The sequence below is a fragment of the Pelodiscus sinensis genome, chromosome 17, assembly GCF_052426305.1.
Source record: "Pelodiscus sinensis isolate ZL-2025 chromosome 17, ASM5242630v1, whole genome shotgun sequence".
Taxonomy (NCBI): Eukaryota; Metazoa; Chordata; order Testudines; family Trionychidae; genus Pelodiscus; species Pelodiscus sinensis.
This window is the reverse complement of record NC_143068.1, coordinates 21,127,670-21,149,108: the sequence shown is the minus strand read 5'-3', so window position 1 is coordinate 21,149,108 and position 21,439 is coordinate 21,127,670. Positions and strand designations below refer to the sequence as shown.

The window sequence follows — 21,439 nt, the reverse complement described above, 5'->3', positions numbered from 1 at the left end:
ATCATTTTCAAGGTAAGATTTGAAAGAGAAATCAGATTGGCATAAATTCAGTTCCTTCCCTATTCCTTATGAATTGTAGAATGTAGATGTGTATATTTGTAGCATCTCGAATTTGATTTTACCAGCATGGAAATCCCTTTGGATGTAATATATTATGAAAATTGGTCACTTACTAGATATAAGAACATGTGGTGAGTAGTATCCTTCTTCTGATTAGTATTTTGTATTGCAGACAATACCTGTGGTTGAATACCTTTTACATCCTATCTAGATAGTCTTATAGCTTGGAAACATTTTTACAGGCACAAGAAACTAGAGAAATTCTGCACTTTCACTATACCACGTGGCCTGACTTTGGAGTCCCAGAATCTCCTGCTTCATTCCTCAACTTTCTGTTCAAAGTGAGAGAGTCTGGCTCACTGAGTCATGAGCACGGACCTATTGTGGTGCATTGCAGTGCAGGAATTGGAAGATCAGGAACTTTTTGTTTGGTTGATACGTGTCTTCTACTGGTAAGAATCACTTACGCTCGAAGGGAATAAGGAGTGAGTTACGTTTTGTCTTCCTGCTAAGAAGAGTGGTCCTTGCCTAATTTACCCTGAGACTAAACTAAAATGGTCTTGTAACCTGGTCTTCTCTGGGGGGGGTTTAACCTTGAATAGCTCACATTCACTAGTTATTGCAAGGTAAAAAAAATCTCTCTTAAAGCAATGCAGGCCTGATAGAAGTCCCATATGTTACCTTTATCCCCATGCCCTTTTGGAAACATGTTGGAGAACTGAACAAGCCATATGAATATCCCCATTCTAGTCATTCATTAATATGGGAGCAGTTTGAAGCCTAAGCAACAAATGAGTCATTGTGTTGAAACCTATTAGAATGGCTATCTGTGTAAAGCAAGTTTTAAATCTTTACCTTCAGATGGACAAAAGGAAAGATCCTTCTTCTGTGGACATTAAGCAAGTTCTCTTAGAAATGAGAAAGTACAGAATGGGGCTTATACAGACAGCAGATCAACTTCGTTTCTCTTACTTGGCTGTTATTGAAGGAGCAAAATTTATTATGGGGGATGCTTCAGTGCAGGTGAGTACTGAGTACATGCCATTGGTGAGGGAGTTGATTCAATAAAAGATTACATCATTGTCCTTATCTCTCTCATATTCAGGGGTCGACATAATGATAGCTATACAGCATATAACAATAGCAGTTGTGCAGTAGATTAAGACCAGAAGTGACTAGTAAGTGGGTGAGCTGCTCTGGGAAGGAGCCAGAGCAGCTGGCTGGGGTCAGCATGGTCCTAGCCAGGCTCCCGGGGCTTGGCTGCAGGCTGGTGGAAAGAGTCAGCTAGTGATGCTCTTCCCCCTCTCTCACCCCTCTGCCCCACCAGTCTGAGACTGGCCCAGCTCTGAGACAGAGAGCCATTTAGGAAGGGCATGTGGAGCTAAAGCTCCCTCACCTACGAGATTCATATGGGGACACTACTTGTGTTCCCTTTCCTGTCAATATCGGGGAGTAAGGGAAAAGTATAGTTTGATGCGTTCTTCTCACTCGGGCAAGGCAGATGAGCTGTGGTGTTCCCTGACTGAACAAATGAAGGGGACCAGCAAGGACAGGTGTGCACACACACAGCCCCAACTGCCTGCTCTGATCCTGCACCCCTCCCTGCACACTCCAATCCTCTACTCTGAACTCCTCACCACTCCCCGCCCAGACTCCTGCACCCCCCCCCACACACACATCCCCACCCACTGCCTTGAGCTTCCTGCACTCCATCACACACTTACAACAGTGCTTGTAAGAAATTTAAGTTATTTTCTCCCCTGATTTAAGAACCCAAAAACTCATAATTGTATGTAGCCAGGCAAATGTTATGAAGATGGTTTAATGACTTTAAGGGGGCTGAATAAATCACTAAAGTGCATACAACCCTTGACACAACTATTGTACAATAACTTAAATTCTTGCATAGTGCTCTTGGATTGAATCCATTGTGTTACACACATTCATGTCTTTGTACTGGTACAAATAGCACATAGCAGCAGCTGTCACATGCAAAATTCTCCATGTATCCCTATGGGAAACAGTTTGGAGAGGCTATTTTGCTAAGTCTTCTATTTAGTCCCTTATTTTTCCAACATGCTGTAGATTCTTCCACTGTTGTCTCCTTTTGAAGCATGCATGTTTAAGTTATTGCTAAGTAATACTACAGCAACATGAATCCCATTTTGTGCTACTTAAGTGTTTCATGTAGGTGAAGCACTAAATTAAATCTCCAGGGAATGTTTTCCATATGTGTGGTTGGGCTGAGGGTATGCTAGGTAGTTGGTGTGAGGGGTAGTGAATGCCTCTGAACAGTTATCCTGAAAGTAAAACAATGACTAATGTATAAGCTTCTACTCCATTACTGTTAAAATTACAGGGGTTTAATATTAATATATTATAACACAGCAGAGCTTAATAGCCACTTTCTTCTGTGAAGGAGCAGTGGAAAGAGCTTTCCAATGAAGACTTGGACCCTCCACCAGAACATACTCCTCCACCCCCGAGGCCACCAAAGCGAACATCAGAAATGCTCAATGGGCGGATGCATGAGCACACAGAGTTTTTCCCTAAGCACCCCGTGGTAGAAGAGGAGATCAGATGTGCAGTCAGCACTGTGGAGGAGATGGTGCCCGATGGCTTACCTGTGCAACTGAGTACAGACAGGTAATTCAGTCAGGTGGTTTGGGTTGACTTTTTTGACTGTTCCAGGAAATGGTTATAGATTCACAGCTGTTAGGGTTGTAGAACGTTCCCTTATCTGAGCCACTTAGCACCACCTCAGGGTGTTGGACAGAACTTGCCACTTTTCTGTAACAGCGCTCCTAGAATTGGGTTCTAGCCCTTGATTTCCAAAGGCCTACATGCGTAGTGAAAAGGATGACAGCTCTTCCTAAGCTTTGGTAAAAGAGGAGATGGCACAATGGCTGCCTGGTTTAGCCTCACATGTGAGTGCATAAAGGTTTTGTTGTACAGTTGATTTAGTTATCTCGTACGCATTAGGTGGATTGTCACGCCAGCTAGTGTCAACCACAGCAGTTAGTGCAGGTATCTGGTGCTCTACATACTTGATCAAATATATTCTACTATATTTTAAAATCTCCTTCTAAGATTATTCTGTCTCTGTTAGAATACAGGGGCAGGCAACTTTCATGTAACATCAAAGCACCAGTTTGCCTTCAAGATGACTTGAGCTCATTTCATGTGAAGTGGGTTGTGCCCACAAAAGCTCATGATACTATATATATTTTTTGTTCGTCTCTAAGGCGCCACAGCACTACTCATTGTTTTTAAAGATACAGTTCATCCTATTAACCTTTTTAAAAAAACAGCAAGCAAATTGTCTGGTAGCACTTTATAGACTAATAAAAAATGTCGATGGTGGTATGAGCTTTCATGGGCACAGCCCACTTCTTCAGATGACCAGAGTTATGACTAGGGGATAAAGAAAACTTGAAATAAATAGGGGAAGGGAAAGGGGTGGGGGTGATGGTGGGGAGGGAGAGAGAAAGAGAGAGAGAGCTTAAAGCTACAGTTCAGGATGTTTGTGTCATGCTCGGGAGCTATTTGCTTTTTACTACAGGTCATATAGATTTTGATCATTTAAAAGAAAATCTCTTGATGAGAATTTATTCACTTTCAGCCTAGATTAAAGTGTTTAGCCTAAAGAATAAATCTGTAACTTGGGATGGGGAATATGGGGAAGTGGTGTTTGTGTTTAACCACTAGATGTCACTGATACTCTACACATCTGAAATACAGGATCTGTTATGTTTCAATAGATTCTAGTAGATTGTACTGTAACAATCCGTAGTTTTTAATGTACTGGATATTGATCTGTTTCTGGCCGTCTTTCTCCAAGATAGCCAACTAAAAACCCCTTCTGGGAGGAAAATGTGAGAGGACATCAGAAGTCATGAGAGAATAGTTGAGGGGAGAAGTCCAAGGCTATTCTTAGACTAAAACACCACACCAGTTTTGCAAGGGAATACTAGAAACAGGAGCATCTAACTTTCAGCATTTCCCACAAAGTTCTGGAGATATTTTTTGGCAACTAAAGCTGGGAAACTTAGTGTCTTTAGCCACTTCCATCTTGTGAAACTGGCTGGAGAGAGTGACCTTGAGAGCTGGAAGTATTGAGACAAAATGAGGCACATTCAGTAGTTTTTCCTCACTTTTAAGTTGGTCCCCCAAATATTTTTATTATTATTATTTCTAAAAGAAGGTGCTTGCTCTCTAGCATCCCTGCCAATGGCCCAGGTTAGAAGTCTGTGTGATGCCACATGATGGAACTTGATTTTTTTAAGATACTTTTAAAAATCTAGAAAACAAAGCACAAAATTAAATATATATCTAAAATTAAAACACTTTTAAGGATATAAAAATAGTATGTGATCTTGTAATTGTACTCTCCTAGTGCATATACTCAAAGAAGCCGAATCAAGGTTACATAAGTAAACTTAATTCTGGCATTTCTGTAGTTTTGAGTGCCTGACTTTGCAGCCTTAATCTCTTAATTGAGGAGTGTTTTTGTGTATTATTATATAGAGCTGTATCCTAGTCTTGTGCCAACAATTGTGCATAGTGATAGCAGGGTTAGCCAGCTAATTGGTGCAATTAGTGTATGTGATTTTTTTTTTTTTTTTTTTAAGGGCACAGAATAGCTTTGACTGCATTCACTGTCAGAAATTCCTGTTCGTGGGGGTGGCTGCCTGATATGTGGCATTGAAATGAAGGATTTGAACTGGGTAGATCCGTTCTCAATCTGCGGCCCCAGGAGCACGCAGCTGTGGCCAATGTGACATCCTCAGGGCCATACAGGTTGTATGGCTGCAGCTCAGTAACACAGAGCTGCATATGTGACCCTCAGTGGCAAATAGCATGAGAGCTACTGGGGTAGATCCTTGGGTACCATAGAGTATACGGCGATTAACTTGAGATAAGAAGCAAAGTGTTTACTAGCAACATACAACTGATCAAGACAATAAATATCAGTTTGAATATAAAAAACAACAACAAATGGTCTGGTAGCACTTTAAAGACCAACAATACATGTAGATGATATCATGAGCTTTTGTGGGCATAGCCCACTCTTTAAAAGAATACATCTTGTACATCAGGTGTTAGATCTCCTGGTACAGCTTCATCTGTAAGCATCAGTGAGGTACCTCTGAATTGGGTCTCAGTGTCTGCATGCGTTTCCCCTCTAGTGGAGAATATTATGCTGAATATTTATGGGGGTTTTGTTTTGTTTTTCAATCTCTCAGCACTAGTCAAGACACTGAACTGAGGAGGAGAACTTTGGGTGAAAATCTGTGTGCCTCACCCCACAAAGAAGAGCCAGTGAAGTCAGAAAACTCAGAAGAGGATGATGAGAACATGATGTCCACTTGGAAGCCATTTCTAGTGAATATCTGTATGTTCACTGTCCTCACTGCAGGAGCATACCTCTGTTACCGGGTATGTTTTCATTGATGGACAGGTCAGCAAGATTCAGTATACAGAGAACAACCACCATTTGACCAGTGTGTAATCTGCTTCTGTGAAAGAAATCCAATTGAGGCATCTGGGCTTTGTCTCAGTGGCAATATTTCTTAGGTTGAAAGGCTGGAACTTTTGGTTAGGGCTTAAAGAGAGAATTGATGCACTAGGGTTTAATTTAGCCCTGTGGTCCCAAGAACATAATATTCTAATCTCAGGGCCTTAAAATATTCAGGAGTAAGCAGAGAAAATGCCAAATAAGTCTTGTTTTTTCTTTTTCTTTTTTTATGGAATAATAGAATTACAACACATTGTTGTTTTTAGCCTTTTTTAAAAGCCAGTTCTTTTTCTTTGTGTTATTTCAGAAAGAAACTAGGCACAAGTGAAACTTGCTTGTACTCTCCAAGTGTTGTAACCAAATACATGATTTATATTATTACTGAGTTCCCAAAAAGAGAGAGAATCCACTTATTTAGAGAATCCACATAACTGAAGAATGTAAACTTTTTGGAAAGGAGAGGGCTCTTTTTTGTCTCCCTTCACCTATTAAAGACTGAGTTGTGGGCAGTGCCTGTGGTATTGAAATATTTAATTATGGCATAACTGTTCTTAACTAGCTTCTTGTTTTACAGATCTTTTAAAAACAGGCTTCTGCATTTGCTCAGGGTATCCCAACATGTCAAACATTTAACAAAATGTATTTCCCCATTGACTTTTTTGTTGCACTCGACTTGCACCTATGCCTACTTACATTGTACCAATCTCTGTAAAGTTGTTTTTACCTTTATATTCTGGGGTGGGAGGAGGGGAGAAAAGCAGGAAGGGAAATTCAACCAAAACATGTCCACCAGCATTTTACAGCTGTTCGGTTGGCATTTAGAAGGACCAGTTTTTAAACTTCATTTGGAATGTAAATATCCGGTTTCACTCTTAAACCTGTCTTGTAAGGAGAATCGTGCTTTGTGCACAAACCAGAAGGAGGCGGAGGATCCTCAAGGGTGATGCAAGAAACTATTGGGAAAGCATTTCAGTCTATCTAGAGCAATTAATGCCATGGCAGCTTCCTTAAACTTAAAAGGTCAACAGAAGGCATGTTGATCTTCGAACGTACCAGTTGGCTTACCATGATGCAAGCAATTGTGTGGGTTTTTTTCTTCTTTTTTAAGCAAAGATTTCAATATTAACTTTGGTTTGGTTTGCAAATATGCTGTTAAATGATTGCTGGCGTAAGGGGCGTTAAGTGCCTGAGCTCTGCTGATATGGGTGTTGCTATGCTAGCTCATAGTGAGAGAAGAGCTGGATGGTGTAGCGTATCAATTAGGATAATACAACCAATCAATGGTGACACAATTTGGCACGGTTGGCTGTGCCTACTCAAGAGGCCCAGGATTTGAATGGGGTTAGTGCACTAGCAGAGTAGTGACTGGAAGCTTGCATAGCACTAAACCTAATTCTCATCAATGCTGTTAGATCTTTCCTATCATGAGTACCAAATTTGTACATTTTAAACAATAATAGAGAAAAAAATCTTTGCTCATAGGGCAGAGATCACAAGCAAATTCACTGCTTAAAACGGTAGTGGTTCTAGCTAAACCATGATGACTGATCTGCAAGTGTTACTAATCAGTGCTTTTAAAATGCATTCTAGTTGTATAGCACTTAACCACCATTCTCAGTGTAAACTTTATGGAGTATATTGTGTAACAGTCCTTTCACTCCATATTTATTTTTTTTCAAAGCTATTTGTAGCTCTTGCTCTTTCCTTAAATCCATAAGGGTGTTGACTTGGGGTGGAAGGGTTGTTTTTGTTTGGGGTTTTTTAAATGTTAAGCTTGCATCAAGGGCTTCTCAAAAGTACAATAATAAATACATCCTCAGGTAGTATTGGGAATTAGAAATTTACCTGTGAGATTGTTGGTCAGACCAGTATGTGAAAGGGGGGATATTGTAAGCAATCAGTATTTAGTATATTATTGGAAACATGAAAAATTGAGTATAGAAAAATAATAATATATAATGGATCATTTGTGTATTTAAAATACAGTATGTGATTGCTTTGTCCCCATTATTCTCTCCATCTGGTAGAATATTGTTCTAAGGCAATATTGGAATCCCCTTTGTATTAGAATGCATGTAAAGTCTTCTAGTGTCCTGATTAAATACCATGTGCTTGAAAGATTGAAAAGTTATACTTCTGCTTACTGATGTGCCCAAATAATATTTGCATGATCTGATCATTTAAGTGGCTGTGGTTCAAAGGGTATTGCTGAAAGTGTCTTCATTCAGTGATACAGTGACTTGGTGTTTATCAGGTAACATGTACTTGCCTAATATTTGGCATGGGTTTTCTATTCAATTTCTGCATACTCGGTGTAACCCAGTTGTTTAGCATAGTTCATTTCATCTGAGTCAGTATAATACAAACATTCCAAAGCGTGTGTTTAAGCCATATTCACACCTCACCTTCAGTCAGTTTTGGGCAGCAAATCTGTCCGCATTTCAGAATGACTTGGTGTGCTGCCTTCAGATACTTGCATTTGGGAGATAACTCTGCTTTCGTAAAGGTCACCAATAAAGCAAGATTTCCAGGGAGTACTTTGTGACCCCCTTCTTGATCGCTAGAAACAAAGTAAGACTCGTGAAAGAAATGACCCATGACCTGATTGGGACTTGCAATATTATCCCTTATTTAGAGAAACGTGAAAGTTGGGATTGAGGAGAAAGCATAGCATCCCTCTTTCAAGTCCATTTATACTGTATATGCAACCTTTTCCACAAGATACAACTCAAGACACATCTCACTGTTCAGAGAGAAAAAGCAGCTCTAGTGAACATGCTCCTTTCTCCCAGCTAACTTAGCTACTTGGCTTTCATCTATTTGAAGTCAAGGAGACCATGTACTGTAGTAGGTTTAGTGGAATGCCCTATAAACCATGAGGTGTGCATAAGGCTTATAATGCTAAACTGTAAGCATTTTGTTTTGATGTCCTGTATATGTATGTAGTAGTTTGGGTGTGTATATACAGTAGTGTTTCAAAGTGGGTGTATTGATTAACCTATTCTTGGAAAAGTTGACAAATATCCATGTTAAAATTGTTAGAAAGTTAGTGAGCTGCTCTGCTATATGCCTTAAGCAAATATTTACTCATCAGGTCTTTCTTTTTTACAGATTGCCATAGAATAAACATTTTTTTAAAAAAAAATTAAAAATAAAAAACAAAGCTAAATGTTTTGGTATAATACATTTTCAGGTATCCTGTCTTTTGTGTAAGGCGCTGCAATGACCTCACAGTTTTCAGTAACTGTACAGTTTTTCAATTTCCCATACAAGTTTTCAGTTCTCATTTTAGTTGCATCAATAAAACTTTTTTAAAGAATGGATGTATGTGTCTTTCCATTTCCTGTTTTATCACAGAGGTAGAAATGTAGTCACTAACAAATTTAGGCCCTTGGGTTACCAAGAGGACTTCACCTCCTGGGGTTTTTTTAATTTTTTTTATTTTATTTTATTTTGTTATTTCTCACATTAACAGAAAATGTTGGAAATATTTCCATAAGTGCAGAAAACTTGCTTTCAAGTCAATAACTGTCTGATGTAAAATAAAATGAATTTTCACTACAGATCTGCTTTCTCATAGGTCGTATCCTAAATCATCTGATGTGCAACATTAAAGCTCTCTAAAGCACTGTGATTGTTTTCCAGTTCTTCAGCCGTGGCTTAATTTGCTAAATTTGTTCTTCAGGAAGGGACTATATGCTATAGCAGCCTGTACAACAAGGATTGCTGCAGATGTAAATTTGACTTCTCCAGATACTTGGGATGCTTTTTCATAGTGTTTGGGTGAGGTTTTTTTAGTAAGACAAACTTCAGGCCTTTTGATTAGCCTTAGGCCAATGTCTGCTAGTACAGTGGTGAATGTATACATCTCTCTGCTCTGTTGTTGTAGATAACTTAAGTAAAGCTGCCTGGAGATGTGTTTTCCAGTAACTCCTTAAAAAGACGTGAGGGAAAACACTAGTGTCAGAGCCTAGGGTGTCTCACTTGTCTCACTAGTGTAACTACATATAGCCTAGCTCAAACTACAGCTTGGGTCAGCTTTGTTCTTGTGTTTCAGTGCTCTCACTTTTCAACATAAGCTATCTCCTGTCCTCTTGGAAGGATGGAGTTGTAATATATGAAAATGGTACAGCTCTGTGCAAGCACTCATCTTGTAAGTGGAGCCCTGTGTACTGCTAAGGGAGAGCGCCTGATCCACATGCTAGTGTGGTACAGTAACCTAAGAATGCTTTTCAAGCCAATGTGTGTCTCATCTCTTACATCCTTGTTTTGTGCGAGAACAAAAAGTTTCAGCCTGACTGTGAATACAAAGTCTGTGTTCCATTTATTTCCCCAAAAGGACCAAAGCAGGTGCTATGCAGACTTAGGAAAAACTTTGTTTTCTGACCTCAGTGACTGGTAAGTTTTTAAAATGAGCTCAGAATGCTTCCAAAATAACTGGTAACTAAACTAACTTAAATTCATGTCATATTTCATAAGCATTGATCATAGAACTAAATATGATAAACCACAGCTGAAATATGGGGGGAGTTTTATTTCCCTGGTTTTTGAGGAAATCTGTTAATTAGTGGTTGCCCCAAAAAATGTTTTTGGCAGACACAGTTTGCAAAAAGGCAAGCGCTTACTGTTTTATTTAAAATTGTAGAAACTTGTATATAAACAAACATAGAAATAAATACAGAATAGAAAAGTATAAAGCATAATATGCTGTATCATATATACATAAAGACCAAAACTGTTCAAGTATTGTGCCTAATGTCCTAAATCTATATTTAAATACTCAAATGAGTGGCCTTACTCTCCAGGTGCTGCTGAATGTTCAGCTCTTTTGAAAATCAAGCCACAGCTGGGTGCTTAAGTACAGATTAAGGAGTCTGACTTCAGGTACTATTTTAACCTTAGCCTAAGATTAACTGAGTATGTGTATAAATAAACTCTGCACTTCTGCCGGAGCTGTCGTATACAACTCAGTTCTGTACACTTTCTCCATAAATGTGAAGGATATGCATGTTCTGAATTCTTAAACAAATGAGTCTGAAGAAACTTTCAATGGTTTCCTCCAATCTATGCTTATTCAGATCAGCTTTAATTTCAAAATCTCTTGCTTGAAGCACTGCCATCCCAGTTTATTTACTTCACATTGTTACACTTGTTTTCTGGAAGCAATGAACTTAAGACCTTATTCAGATTTGCAAGCCCAGACCAGCCTAGAAATGATGTTGGATTCTCCTCTTAAAGTGGGTGGTAGCTTCTGTGATTTCAGACAGAACAAGTGCTGGCTTATGTCTTCAGTACATGTTGATACTGGAGCTAGCTTATACTAGTTTTCTGCAAATCTAGTATACGTTGACTAATAGTATATAGTATTCTGTCTCATTAGTGAGACTGTTTACATGCACTATTGTCTCCAAGGGCCATAGAAAACCACATTCAGACCAGCTCTTCAGCTGCTGTAAACCAGTTCTATTGAAGTCCAAGGAGTTACGTTTTTTTTTCACACCAGCTGAGCTGACCCTTCACTTATGTAGTTTGTAAAACTTTGGGAGGATTACTAATGGACCTAGTGACATCTGATCAGAATTCATACAGGTGACGCAGAAAGGAAACCTCCACATCTTGAAGCTAAGGTATATTTCTTATGCTCTCTGCAGTAAGATAGAGGCGTTGTCACACCTGTCAGTTATAAGGCTACTCTTTACCTTTGCTCCCTTCCCCTTCATAAATCCTCAAACCAACTGCAAGGAGTTGAGAGGTTTTGGTGGTTTGGGCTTTTCTTTTTTTCTTCGGAGAGAGGAGGGGGCATGAGTTTGTGCAACTCCAAGAATACCAGATTCTTAATGAACCAACACAATACTACTAAACCGCTCCAGGTCCCTTCCAGTTCTATCCTTTTGTGATCTCCTATTAGACTTACCCTTTGGCCTACTATTTTGGGCACTGCAGACTGAGTTGTTCTGAAGCTTATTGTGCTTTCTAGTGGACCCAGCCTGAGAGGGGCTGCTGGATTTATATTAGCACCATGTAGTGGTATTTCATGATCTTGGCTCTCGGAGCCAGAAGCATTCTGATACAGCTGCTGAGACACATGTTTTAGTCCTGCCTCACCCAAATGGAGCTGTCCCACATGTGCTCCCACCCCATATTGGGATATCCTTTGCTAGATACCAGTGTGTGCTAATTAAACCAGCTATTGGTTAAAGGAAAATCTACCAAAGAAACCAAATCCTTCTATCATCACATCTGGGTTGTAGGACACAGTCAACATTTCATTATTTAAAATATTGTGATTTCAATTTCCGCTTCTTGGTACACTGTCTCTCTCAACTCACAGCAAACTCTGTCCATTTTTTCAAAGGCTAGTCGTCCTTTTTCACCTACAAACAAAAGACATAAATCTCAGTGAGTGGGACTCTGAAGTGAGGAGCTGTTGGAGTTTCGCCTTACCGCAACACTTCTTATGACCTAGTTACAGGGTGTTGAGTCACTTCTGAAAATTACTGCCCTTTTTTTTAAGGGACCCGGTTTCCAAAAATAACTGAGCATCTATCTATATGCTAAGAATCAGGACCATTTAAGGAATCTTTTGGCCTCTCCAAAAGACACCGAAAATCACCAGTAGTTTACTCAATTTGGCCTGAATGCAGTTGAATTGTTGTAAAGGAATATCTTAAAATGCAACTATTCTTGTTACCCTGGGGCAGTTGTCTAGTCACTGGCCACACATCGAGATGTGGTGCGAAATGTAGCACAAGTGAAAGCAAAGCTAAGGCCTGCCAAAGGTACTTGGGGAGTCTCTTTATGCTCCCATTCTGGCTCACTCAGATAGTAATTGCATAGATTCAGACCCTATCCATGCCAGCCTAATCTGTTTCTTGATGGCAGCTGGATCAAAGCTTACTGTGTCTATATGGAAAATGCACGTTAATTAGTACACCCCTCTGTTGCTGACTGTTACTTTCTAAGCCTGATTACCCCCAATTCAAACAAAGTTGTACACTGCTGTAACTCCGTTGGATCGTAGTAACAAAAGGTGAATCAGTCTGCATCGGTGCAGCTGGTCCCCTAAATTTAGAGTCTGTAGTATGGACATCTGTTGTAAATTAAACTACGTAGATTCAATAAGACTTCAGCCTGGTTAGACTTTTACCATTACAGCACCCAGAAGACTGGTAGTACCCAATTTTATTGCTAACAACAAAATCTACCACAGTGCTGGAAAACCTTATGCCTTGTTGCCTGAAATAATCTTGTTAACCATTGTAAAGGGACAGTGAGCAATAGTTTGTCCAGCACTTCCCTCTCAAGCTGTCTTCTAAGCCTAGAGAGAGAGATGACTTAGTATGCATGTTGCATTAAGACTGTTGTAATGTTCAACACAGTGTGTCATGAAACATCTCTACACCTGTTAGCTCAGCTTTACTTCCCTTTCAATTTCTTAGTTTTGCTGAAGAATGTTGGTAAAACTTTAGGCCTGCGTCGTTTTAATGGTTAATCTTAACACTCATTTCAGCATCTTTATTTAAAGTTGCAGTAAACATTTACCAAATGACAGCGTTGATTCCCTGGCAGCATTTCGTACTTCCTCGGTTTCAGACTGACACAAGCTGGCAATCTCCTCAATGCTTTCTATGGCCTGGTTGGGAGAAGAAAACATTGCAACATTATCTCTTTAAATAAGCAATCGTCTTCATTTATCTCAAACAGTTTTTCCACCATAACACTCCAGTACGATCTAGTATGGAAATACACAGCCCTGCAGCAGCTGTTCCACTGCCATTACTTCATGTGTCACTATTCTAATAAGATTGTGCTCCGTTCCCCTTCCTTCAGCCTCCCAAATTGGCAGTGCGCTGGCTTTCTTGGCATGGACATAGTTTTGCCACCTTCTAGCCCACTCTCGGAGACTTAGTTTTGAAGATGTAGGGGAGGGATGTTGGTTATCCATGTCCATTGGTCAACTAATAAGCCTGCGTTTATTGGTTAACTCTCAGTTACATGCCTGCTGACTCCATGAAAGAGGCAGTAGTGGGTGGGGTCAGGGGAGACTGCTAAAAAACTCAGTGGTTACACTTTTACTCAAACATATTTTAACATCCCTAATATAGAACATGATTCACCACTCCGGTACTGTACCTGCAGTTTCAATGGCATTACAGTGGCATAAACCTGAAATAATGCAATGAAGAACTAGGCTCAAATAACTTTGATTCAATGCTATCAGACCATTGCAGAAGGGGTCCAAAACTGCTTTCTAACAGTCATTCCTAAAAAGTGAAGCATTAATGGCTGAGTCTAGCCTGTGACTGCATTTCCTTAAACAAAATTGTCCTGATAGTAATTGTTTGTGCAAATTAATTAGTTATGAGAGTTATTGGGAGGATTGGACTCCCATCTCGTCAGGGGGAAAAAATCTGCTATGTGTTGGATTCTGCTAGTAACGCAAGACAATTAGGGATAGAAAAACCAAAAAATATTAAGTGTAACGGATGAGAATCTGTTACATGACTAACAATGCTGGGGTTGCCAGCGGCCCCAATGGAGAATGTAACTGGTTAACAGATAAGCTAGTGCTTATCCACACCAGTTAGGGATATATGGCTGTCCACACTGACTGCTTCTTGCGCAAAAACTTGCCTGCTGTCTACACTGTACGCGCGTTCTTGCGCAAGTAAATTTCCAGTATCATGTTGGAAAACAGGGCTTCTGCCGGAAAAGTTATTCCTCTCCCCATGAGGAATAAGCCCTCTTGTGCAAGAGCTCTTCCACAAGAGGGCAGTGTAGACAGGCAACATGAATTTCTTGTGCAAGAAGCCCCTATGGTTAAAATGGCCATCAGAGCTTTCTTGTGCAATAGAGCATCCACACTGCCATGGATGCTCTTGCGCAAAAGCACATACCAGTGTAGACACGCTCTTGTGGAAGACTTTTTGCGCAAGAACATTTCTGCAAAACAGTTCTTGTGCAAGAAGCTGTCAGTGTGGATGTAGCCTAAGAGTTTAAGACAAGTTAGACCGGTTTATAAAGGCCCTAGCATGCTGGGATTGTTGAGCAGTTACACTTCTAATCATGTAAGAGTATTAAAATCAGCCAATCTTAAAGCAAAAGCACAAAGTCTATTGTGTGTTTGACTCCATTGTTAGTACTGTGTTTGGAAACAAAAATGCCCCTCCAGTCAGACCCCTCCCACCTCTTCCTTATTAACTGTGAAGCAGTAACTAAGACAGCTTACTGTATCCAGGGACCTGATAGAATGGCTGGGGCAAGGTGAAGGAGGGGGAGCTCCATGCTCCCAGAAGGGGTGGGGCTGCACACTAGCTTCCTCCACCAGTCTTTCCATGCCACCTGGGGCTCTGGCAGCACTTGAAAGGGCCAGGAGCTCCAGCTGCTGCTACAGAAGCAGTGGCTGATTGCCCTGGGGCAGTGCCCCCTCTGCATCTCCTCCCCCTGGAAAGTAGGCCTGATTGTGTGTCTATCATCTCAGTAGGGTTTAGATGACTATTGCTTTTTTTGGCTGGTTGCCTCCTAGCAGCAAAAACAGTTGGGTATTGAGGAAAGTGGGGTTTTTTCGTGTATAAGGTAACTTGTAAAGAAATCTGAACAAAATATTATGAACCTTTGGAAAGACCACTAGACAGCCCTACATCGTACAAATCCAGTTACCTCGTCAAACACTTACTCTAAGGTTTTTGAGCGCCAGACATGCAGCTTGCTGTATTTTTGCATCACAGTCCGCTAACATATCCGTGTAAAACAGCAGAGCCTAGAAAACAAGATTGAGTGCTTGGTTACCCTATGCAACCTTTCAAGTGTTCTGAATGCCAAGTGACCTGAGACCAGCTTTGCTGCTCTGGAACTGATCCAATGACGACATACAAGAATCACTTCTGATGCTGATCAAAAGCAGCCAGGGGAGGGGTCGACAGTGCGAGGCAGAGCAGAACACATTTCTGATCCTTAACTCATCCTGCACCAGTGTTCCCTGTAAGCTAGGGGTTGTGTGGCTGCTCAGCAGAAATTCAAATGCTGCCCAGCTGAGTAGCAGAGAGCCTGTAGCCAGGTTGTTTCTAGTGATGGTGCACATGAAAAATTTATTCTGCACGTGAATAGAAAAGATGAGAATGGAGCCCTGCACCTACTGGGAAGAAGTAGCTGGAAGCTTCCTGGCCGTAGGGAGCAGAGTACACCACCTTTCCTCCACGCCACAGCTATTATCAGGGAGATCACTTTCCCTGAATGTAACATCTCACTATGAAAGCTGGGTAGAAACCACAAAGTAGCCCAAGTCAGTTAATACCTTCTCCCTGAAATTCTTATTCATGGCCGCCCGCGAGAGACAGGACATGGCTGCTTTGCTGACATGGCGGTTGTCATCTAACTGCAGAATCCCCAGCAGCTGTAAAGTTTGAGGTAGAGGCTGGAGTTGATTCAGTCGCTTCCCTTTTAATTTCTTGATTTTTTTAAGTCGCCCGGGACACTGTAGCTCCTGAATTAGCATGACTGCAAATGGGAGAATATGGTTCAGCTACAAATGGCTGTGGAGAGTGTCTATGGTTCTGAATCATCCCTTCCAATTTTATCTATCCTAAGACCTGTGTCCATAATTAACATTTTCTGAGTAAGGCTTTCTTAGCAAAAAACACTGCAAGGTACTTGAGTAAGCAAAAGGTGAGCTGCTAGTCTGCACAAAACATGCTCCTTTTACCATTCTCTTATCCTCCCTTCTTCCCCCAGTTTGTCCTTTTCATTTCCTCATAAACCTAGATTGTAAACTCTTTGGGATTGGAGCTAGGTTTTCACAATGTATATGCATAGTGCCTAACAAAATGGGGCCCACCGCTGTTTAAATACATACAAAGAGATTCTGTGGATCCAAGAACTTTTAGAAGAGCGACCATTTGACTATTTTTGAAAATATGGGGAGATTGAAAAATGTTAAACAGCAGCAAAAGACCAAGGATGCCCTGGTTAGGAAGTGAGTAATTGTACTGTTGAGAGAACGGCTAGTTTTTAAAAATAATGAACCATGCTGTCCTTTTGAAACCTTACATAAGAGAGCAGACAAACTTCCTACTCCTGCTTCAGATGAACTCTTCAGATTCATCTGAAAAAGTGGGTTGGTATAATGTTTTCATGGGCACATCTACATGTTTTGTTAGTCTTTATGGTGCTGCTAGACTATTCATTGCTTTTTAAGTTTTTCCAGTCACAGACTAACTTGGCTACCCCTCTGAAGCTTTCCTACTCCCTGGCATTCATACACTGAGCAGGCATAAATGGCCCAGTCCCCTCCAGGACTGCATCAGGGTGAAAGAGGGAATGAAACTACCCTAAGTAGCTGCCACCATGTTCAGATTTTCAGAGCACGCTAAATTGCTGGACTGGCTTTCAGCATGACAATAGCTCCCTCAGGGAATGCCTATTAGTTACTCTTGGAATCTTAATGCCACTGATCTGTCTCATCTCTGCCATTGTGACCATGCAATACTGTAAACTCTCTATTCATCTATGGAACACAGCAGCTTACTTTGTAGCCATTTTGCTAGCTTCTTATGTTGCAGACTTTAAGATCTACGCCAGACACTTGAGCTAAATATCTGTATCTAATCTGTTCCTTTCCTATCAAGCGATGAGCCTGATTTTTGCCTTGTCTGTTCTACTTAAAACTATGGGAGCATAGTGAGGCGAGAGAATGAAAACAGAGTTGAATTATATTAGGGTAGGGTCGTATCCTACTCAAAAGAAAATCTGGGGAATGAGGACACAGACAACCCCATAAGTCATTCCAGCAGCCAGCCTGAGGGGGGTTGGCTCACGTACAGTACGTGGCAGCCTGCCATTACCTTCTTTGGTGAGTTCTGCCAAGTGTTTCTCCAGGCTGGTAACATGCTCTTTCTCCAGGTAGCTGTGAAACTGGAATAAGGTAAGCAGTTCTGCAGGGGGGCTCGCAGAGGGAAGCAACCCGCTGCAGGTGACGATCTGTTCCAGGAGCCTTCGCAGCACTGAACAGACATGCAGAAAAGAGCAAACAAAGAAGGCCTGCTGAGGGGCAGGACTCTGCGCTCATGCATTTCATTTATAGTTTTAGCAAGAATAACTTGAAGGCTGGAATTTTCAAAGGAACATAAAGTAGGGGCCTAAATCTCACTGAAATTCATGATGAGGTACGGATGCAAAATCTATTTTAACTAGTTAATGTTCTGGTTAAATGGGATTCTGCAGCACAGTCAGCCTGGCCAGGCTGGGGCAGCCCCACACACACAAGTGGGGAACTGCTCGGGCCTGGCCTGGATCATGGCACAGCATGGGGCTACTCTAGCCCTGCCACTGGTTACCCGATAAGCATCACCTGGTTAGGGTGATGCTTATCAGTTAACTGGTGACATCTCAACTACGAGGTGAGATCCCTGCTCTGCTGAAAATTCCAACCAAAGTACAAACCAGAACTCATCCAACAGCCACTGAAGCCCAAAAGGAGTTTGAGATGACTTACCACCACAACCTGATTGAAAGTCTGTTAAGACCGTTAAGGCAGCCTGGTCTCAGGAGATTAATGCAGGGTCTCTTGAGATTGGCAACCTTTAATTCTAACTCTGCTAGCCACTAGCTGTATGGCCCTGAAAGTCCCACTAAAATTTTCTGGGCCTCAGTTTTCCTGCCTGTAAAGCAGTGTCTAATGATTTTACCATGTAAAACAAAGCAGTCCTCTGTGCAAATGTTTAGAAGCCCTGGGGGAGGGGAGGAGAGAACCAGGGTTGCATAATGGCAATCCCTTTGTTTAGAAAGATCATCTTAGGGGAATTCCTGGCCATGACATATTGTGATTCACTGTTGGGATTCAAATCTAAATTAGGGGTCACTAAAAATGAAAGTCTTGATGTCAGATTTTGTTTGTGTCTTAAGCAATTTTTTTCTTTTTCTACAATAAGGGCACTGTGTGCACGCACAAGCATGCCCCTTTGCACCAGAGTCTGCACTAAGCTTTCAGTGTTTACATGTCATCACCCCAAGGCTAGTTAGTGACATACAGGGTATTTAAATTCTGTGGGATATGGATGATTAGGGTGACCATATTTCCATATGCCGACTACCAACCACCTGAGGGCTGGGTCTAGACTGGCCAGTTTTTCCAGAAAATCAGCCACTTTTCTGGAAAAACTTGCCAGCTGTCTACACTTACGCAAAAGGACTTTTGTGGCCAAACTTTTGCGCAAAAGGGCCAGTGTAGACAGCTCAGATTTGTTTTCCGCAAAAAGCCCCGATCGCAAAAATGGCGATCGGAGTATTTTTGCGGTAAAGCGCGTCTCAATTGGCACAGACGCTTTTCCGCAAAAAGTGCTTTTGTGGAAAAGCGTCCGTGCCAACCTAGACGCTCTGTTCCAAAAATGCTTTTAACAGAAAACTTTTCCGTTAAAAGCATTTCCGGAAAATCATGCCAGTCTAGACACAGCCTTCTAGTTTACCAAATCGAAGGCACGATTTTCAAGGGTGAATGAAGTTCCTAACTTCCATTGACTGCTAACCCAAAACCCCACCCAAAATTATTACAAAACATAAAGCTAATAGTTCATAATATCATGGGAGAGAAGTAATGCCTCATTGAGCCACTAGGGCCGAGTACTTTGGTAATTTTATAGCATAACTAATAAAAAAGGAGCTGGAATTTTAAGTACAATTTCTTAAAACAAGGAAGCTATTGCATCAAGGACAAATTCTGGGTCACTTCTTAAAACCTACAGGGATAACCTTTATATATACAACTCAAATAAAATCAGATGCCTCATCTTCTAGTAATTGACTAATACCTGCTTCTAGATGTCCTGGATATTTCTCCTTCACTTTGAACATTAATATGTATTTCAGTGGATTCTGGAATTTTTCCGCTGAACAGAACAAGATATTTCCTGGCTCTGTGAATTCACTCCAGATTTTCAGACACTGCTTCTGCTTTTTTGCCTTGTGAATAACTGTAGAATAAAGTTTTACAAAGTCAGCAAGTGAGCTGGAGTGCATTTTAAATGAGACATGAGATACCAGATGGGACATCTAACAAATGTGTGAATGTCGTTTTTGTTTACATCCCGTAGATGGGTTTCATTACAACTGAATTTTACTGCCAATATATTACTCACTGAGAACCTGATCCAAAGCCCATTAAAGTCAATGAGAGTTTTTTTTCCATTAACTTCAATAGGCTTTGGATTGCGCTCTGTGCCGTCGTACCAGTGTATGAGTGAGAGGTCTACCATGGTCCTGTCTCCTGCCTGTGCAGGGACATGGAGGCTGTGTCTAGACTAGCAAGTTTTTCCACAAAATCATCTGATTTTGCGGAAAAACTTGCCAGCTGTCTACACTGGCAGCTTGAATTTCTGCAAGAACACTGACGATCTCATGTAAGATCATCAGTGCTCTTGCAGAAATACTGTGCTGCTCCCATTCGGGCAAAAGCCCTCTTGTGCAAATCATTTGCGCAAGAGGGCCAGTGTAAACAGCACAGTACTGTTTTCCGCAAAAAAGCCCCGATCGCGAAAATGGCGATCGGGGCTTTTTTGCAGAAAACCGCATCTAGATTGGCCACAGACGCTTTTCCACAAAAAGTGCTTTTGCGGAAAAGCATCCTGCCAATCTAGACGTGCTTTTCCGAAAATGCTTTTAACGGAAAAGTTTTCCGTTAAAAGCATTTTCGGAAAATCATGCCAGTGTAGACGTAGCCAGACTGTGCTCTACTAGGAATTCCCTTTCTCTAGCATCCTAAATTATCTTATTGATCCACAATCAACCTATTAGGATTGCTGACAGTCTAGTACAGTATTTTGCAGGATAAAAGGGTCATGTGTTGGGAGGAAGGCTTTCAATCCTCCTACCACCTAAGATCACCACTGTTTCCCACGGCTCCCCTTGGCTGCAAAGGACAAAACTGAGCCAATGCAAGGCTCCGAGGCTGCGGTGCCAGTACATAAAGAAACCGGGGCAGCCAGTTACAGTGTTTCTGAAAGTGTTTCCATGGTCCACTTTTAGAAACACTGTTCTAGAGAACAAGAAAAATACCTGGCTCGTGTTTCTTGGAGCTAATTCCTTCTCAAACCCAAATGTGTGGCCTCGTCCTACAGTCATTACTTAGGCAAAATTCCCCTGGATTTCAATGGGAGTTTTTCTGAGTAAGGCTTGTGGGGTCTTGCCAACATTTTAATTTGGATCATCACAATAAAAACTCCACAGTGCAGTATCTAATAATCTCATTTGTGTTGCTATTTCACTCCTTTTTGCTAGGGAGGGATAATATTGGTGTCCCAGGGCCAGACCAAAGCGTTAACATTTTCAAAAGTGCTCACTGTTGGCTTAACTCCTGTTGCATCTATTCCAAAGGGAGTTGAGTTGAGTAAAGCCAGTGTTAGGCACTTTTTAGAAAATCGTTGGACTCCAAAATGTAAAACATGGCCCCCTTTGTACAGGCTGGGGAAAACCCCTTTTGATTAAATACACAATCTCTGTGGTTTACTTGCAGCAATAGCCATGTGATTTCTTCTTGCTCAATTCAAATCTCTCTTAATTTGGAGCTGTGGACATTGTAAGTTGTATGTACTGCTCTAAAACCCTCTGCATGCTCTTCACACTGCAGAGAGACTGGTTGCATTGTCCCAAAGGGCTGCTACAATCCTGCTCAGTTGTGTCGCTGTTCTCAGGATCTTCTCCAGAACATGCACAAAGAGAAGGTGCCTCAGACCGGGAGGCAAAACCAAAAAAACCTTTAGTGTGCCCCTGCACTACACGGATCTGTACACTTGAGCTCCCCTTGTTTCTGTGGCAGGCACATACAGGGCCAAGTGAATTATTACCTGAGTCAGAAATTCTAACTGCCCTGTC

The 21,439-nt window shown here is 41.2% G+C and overlaps 2 protein-coding genes across 8 annotated transcripts in view; one reads left to right on the top strand and one right to left on the bottom strand.

Annotated features, from left to right (window-relative positions):
- PTPN1 (protein tyrosine phosphatase non-receptor type 1) overlaps positions 1–8,899 on the top strand; it is a 68,493-nt gene extending 59,594 nt beyond the window's left edge. Inside the window, exons 6-9 of one of the 2 annotated variants that reach the window (XM_075901208.2) lie at positions 303–512; positions 922–1,083; positions 2,486–2,706; positions 5,307–8,899. In XM_075901208.2, the coding sequence (XP_075757323.2) occupies positions 303–512; positions 922–1,083; positions 2,486–2,706; positions 5,307–5,514 (801 nt within the window). In that variant the 3' untranslated portion in view covers positions 5,515–8,899. Of the gene's footprint in view, positions 1–302; positions 513–921; positions 1,084–2,479; positions 2,707–5,306 lie in introns of both variants that reach the window. The other variant, XM_075901207.2, reaches the window with a different exon arrangement.
- A 1,826-nt stretch (positions 8,900–10,725) lies between these two features.
- RIPOR3 (RIPOR family member 3) overlaps positions 10,726–21,439 on the bottom strand; it is a 79,035-nt gene continuing 68,321 nt past the window's right edge. For 5 of the 6 annotated variants that reach the window (XM_075901202.2, XM_075901204.2, XM_075901203.2 and 2 more), the window contains 6 exons: positions 19,381–19,542; positions 17,419–17,577; positions 15,873–16,075; positions 15,255–15,338; positions 13,121–13,211; positions 10,726–11,952 (listed from right to left, as the gene is read on the bottom strand). In XM_075901202.2, coding sequence (XP_075757317.2) covers positions 11,852–11,952; positions 13,121–13,211; positions 15,255–15,338; positions 15,873–16,075; positions 17,419–17,577; positions 19,381–19,542 — 800 coding nt within the window. In that variant the 3' untranslated portion in view covers positions 10,726–11,851. Of the gene's footprint in view, positions 11,953–13,114; positions 13,212–15,254; positions 15,339–15,872; positions 16,076–17,418; positions 17,578–19,380; positions 19,543–21,439 lie in introns of those variants that run through there. The other variant, XM_089769683.1, reaches the window with a different exon arrangement.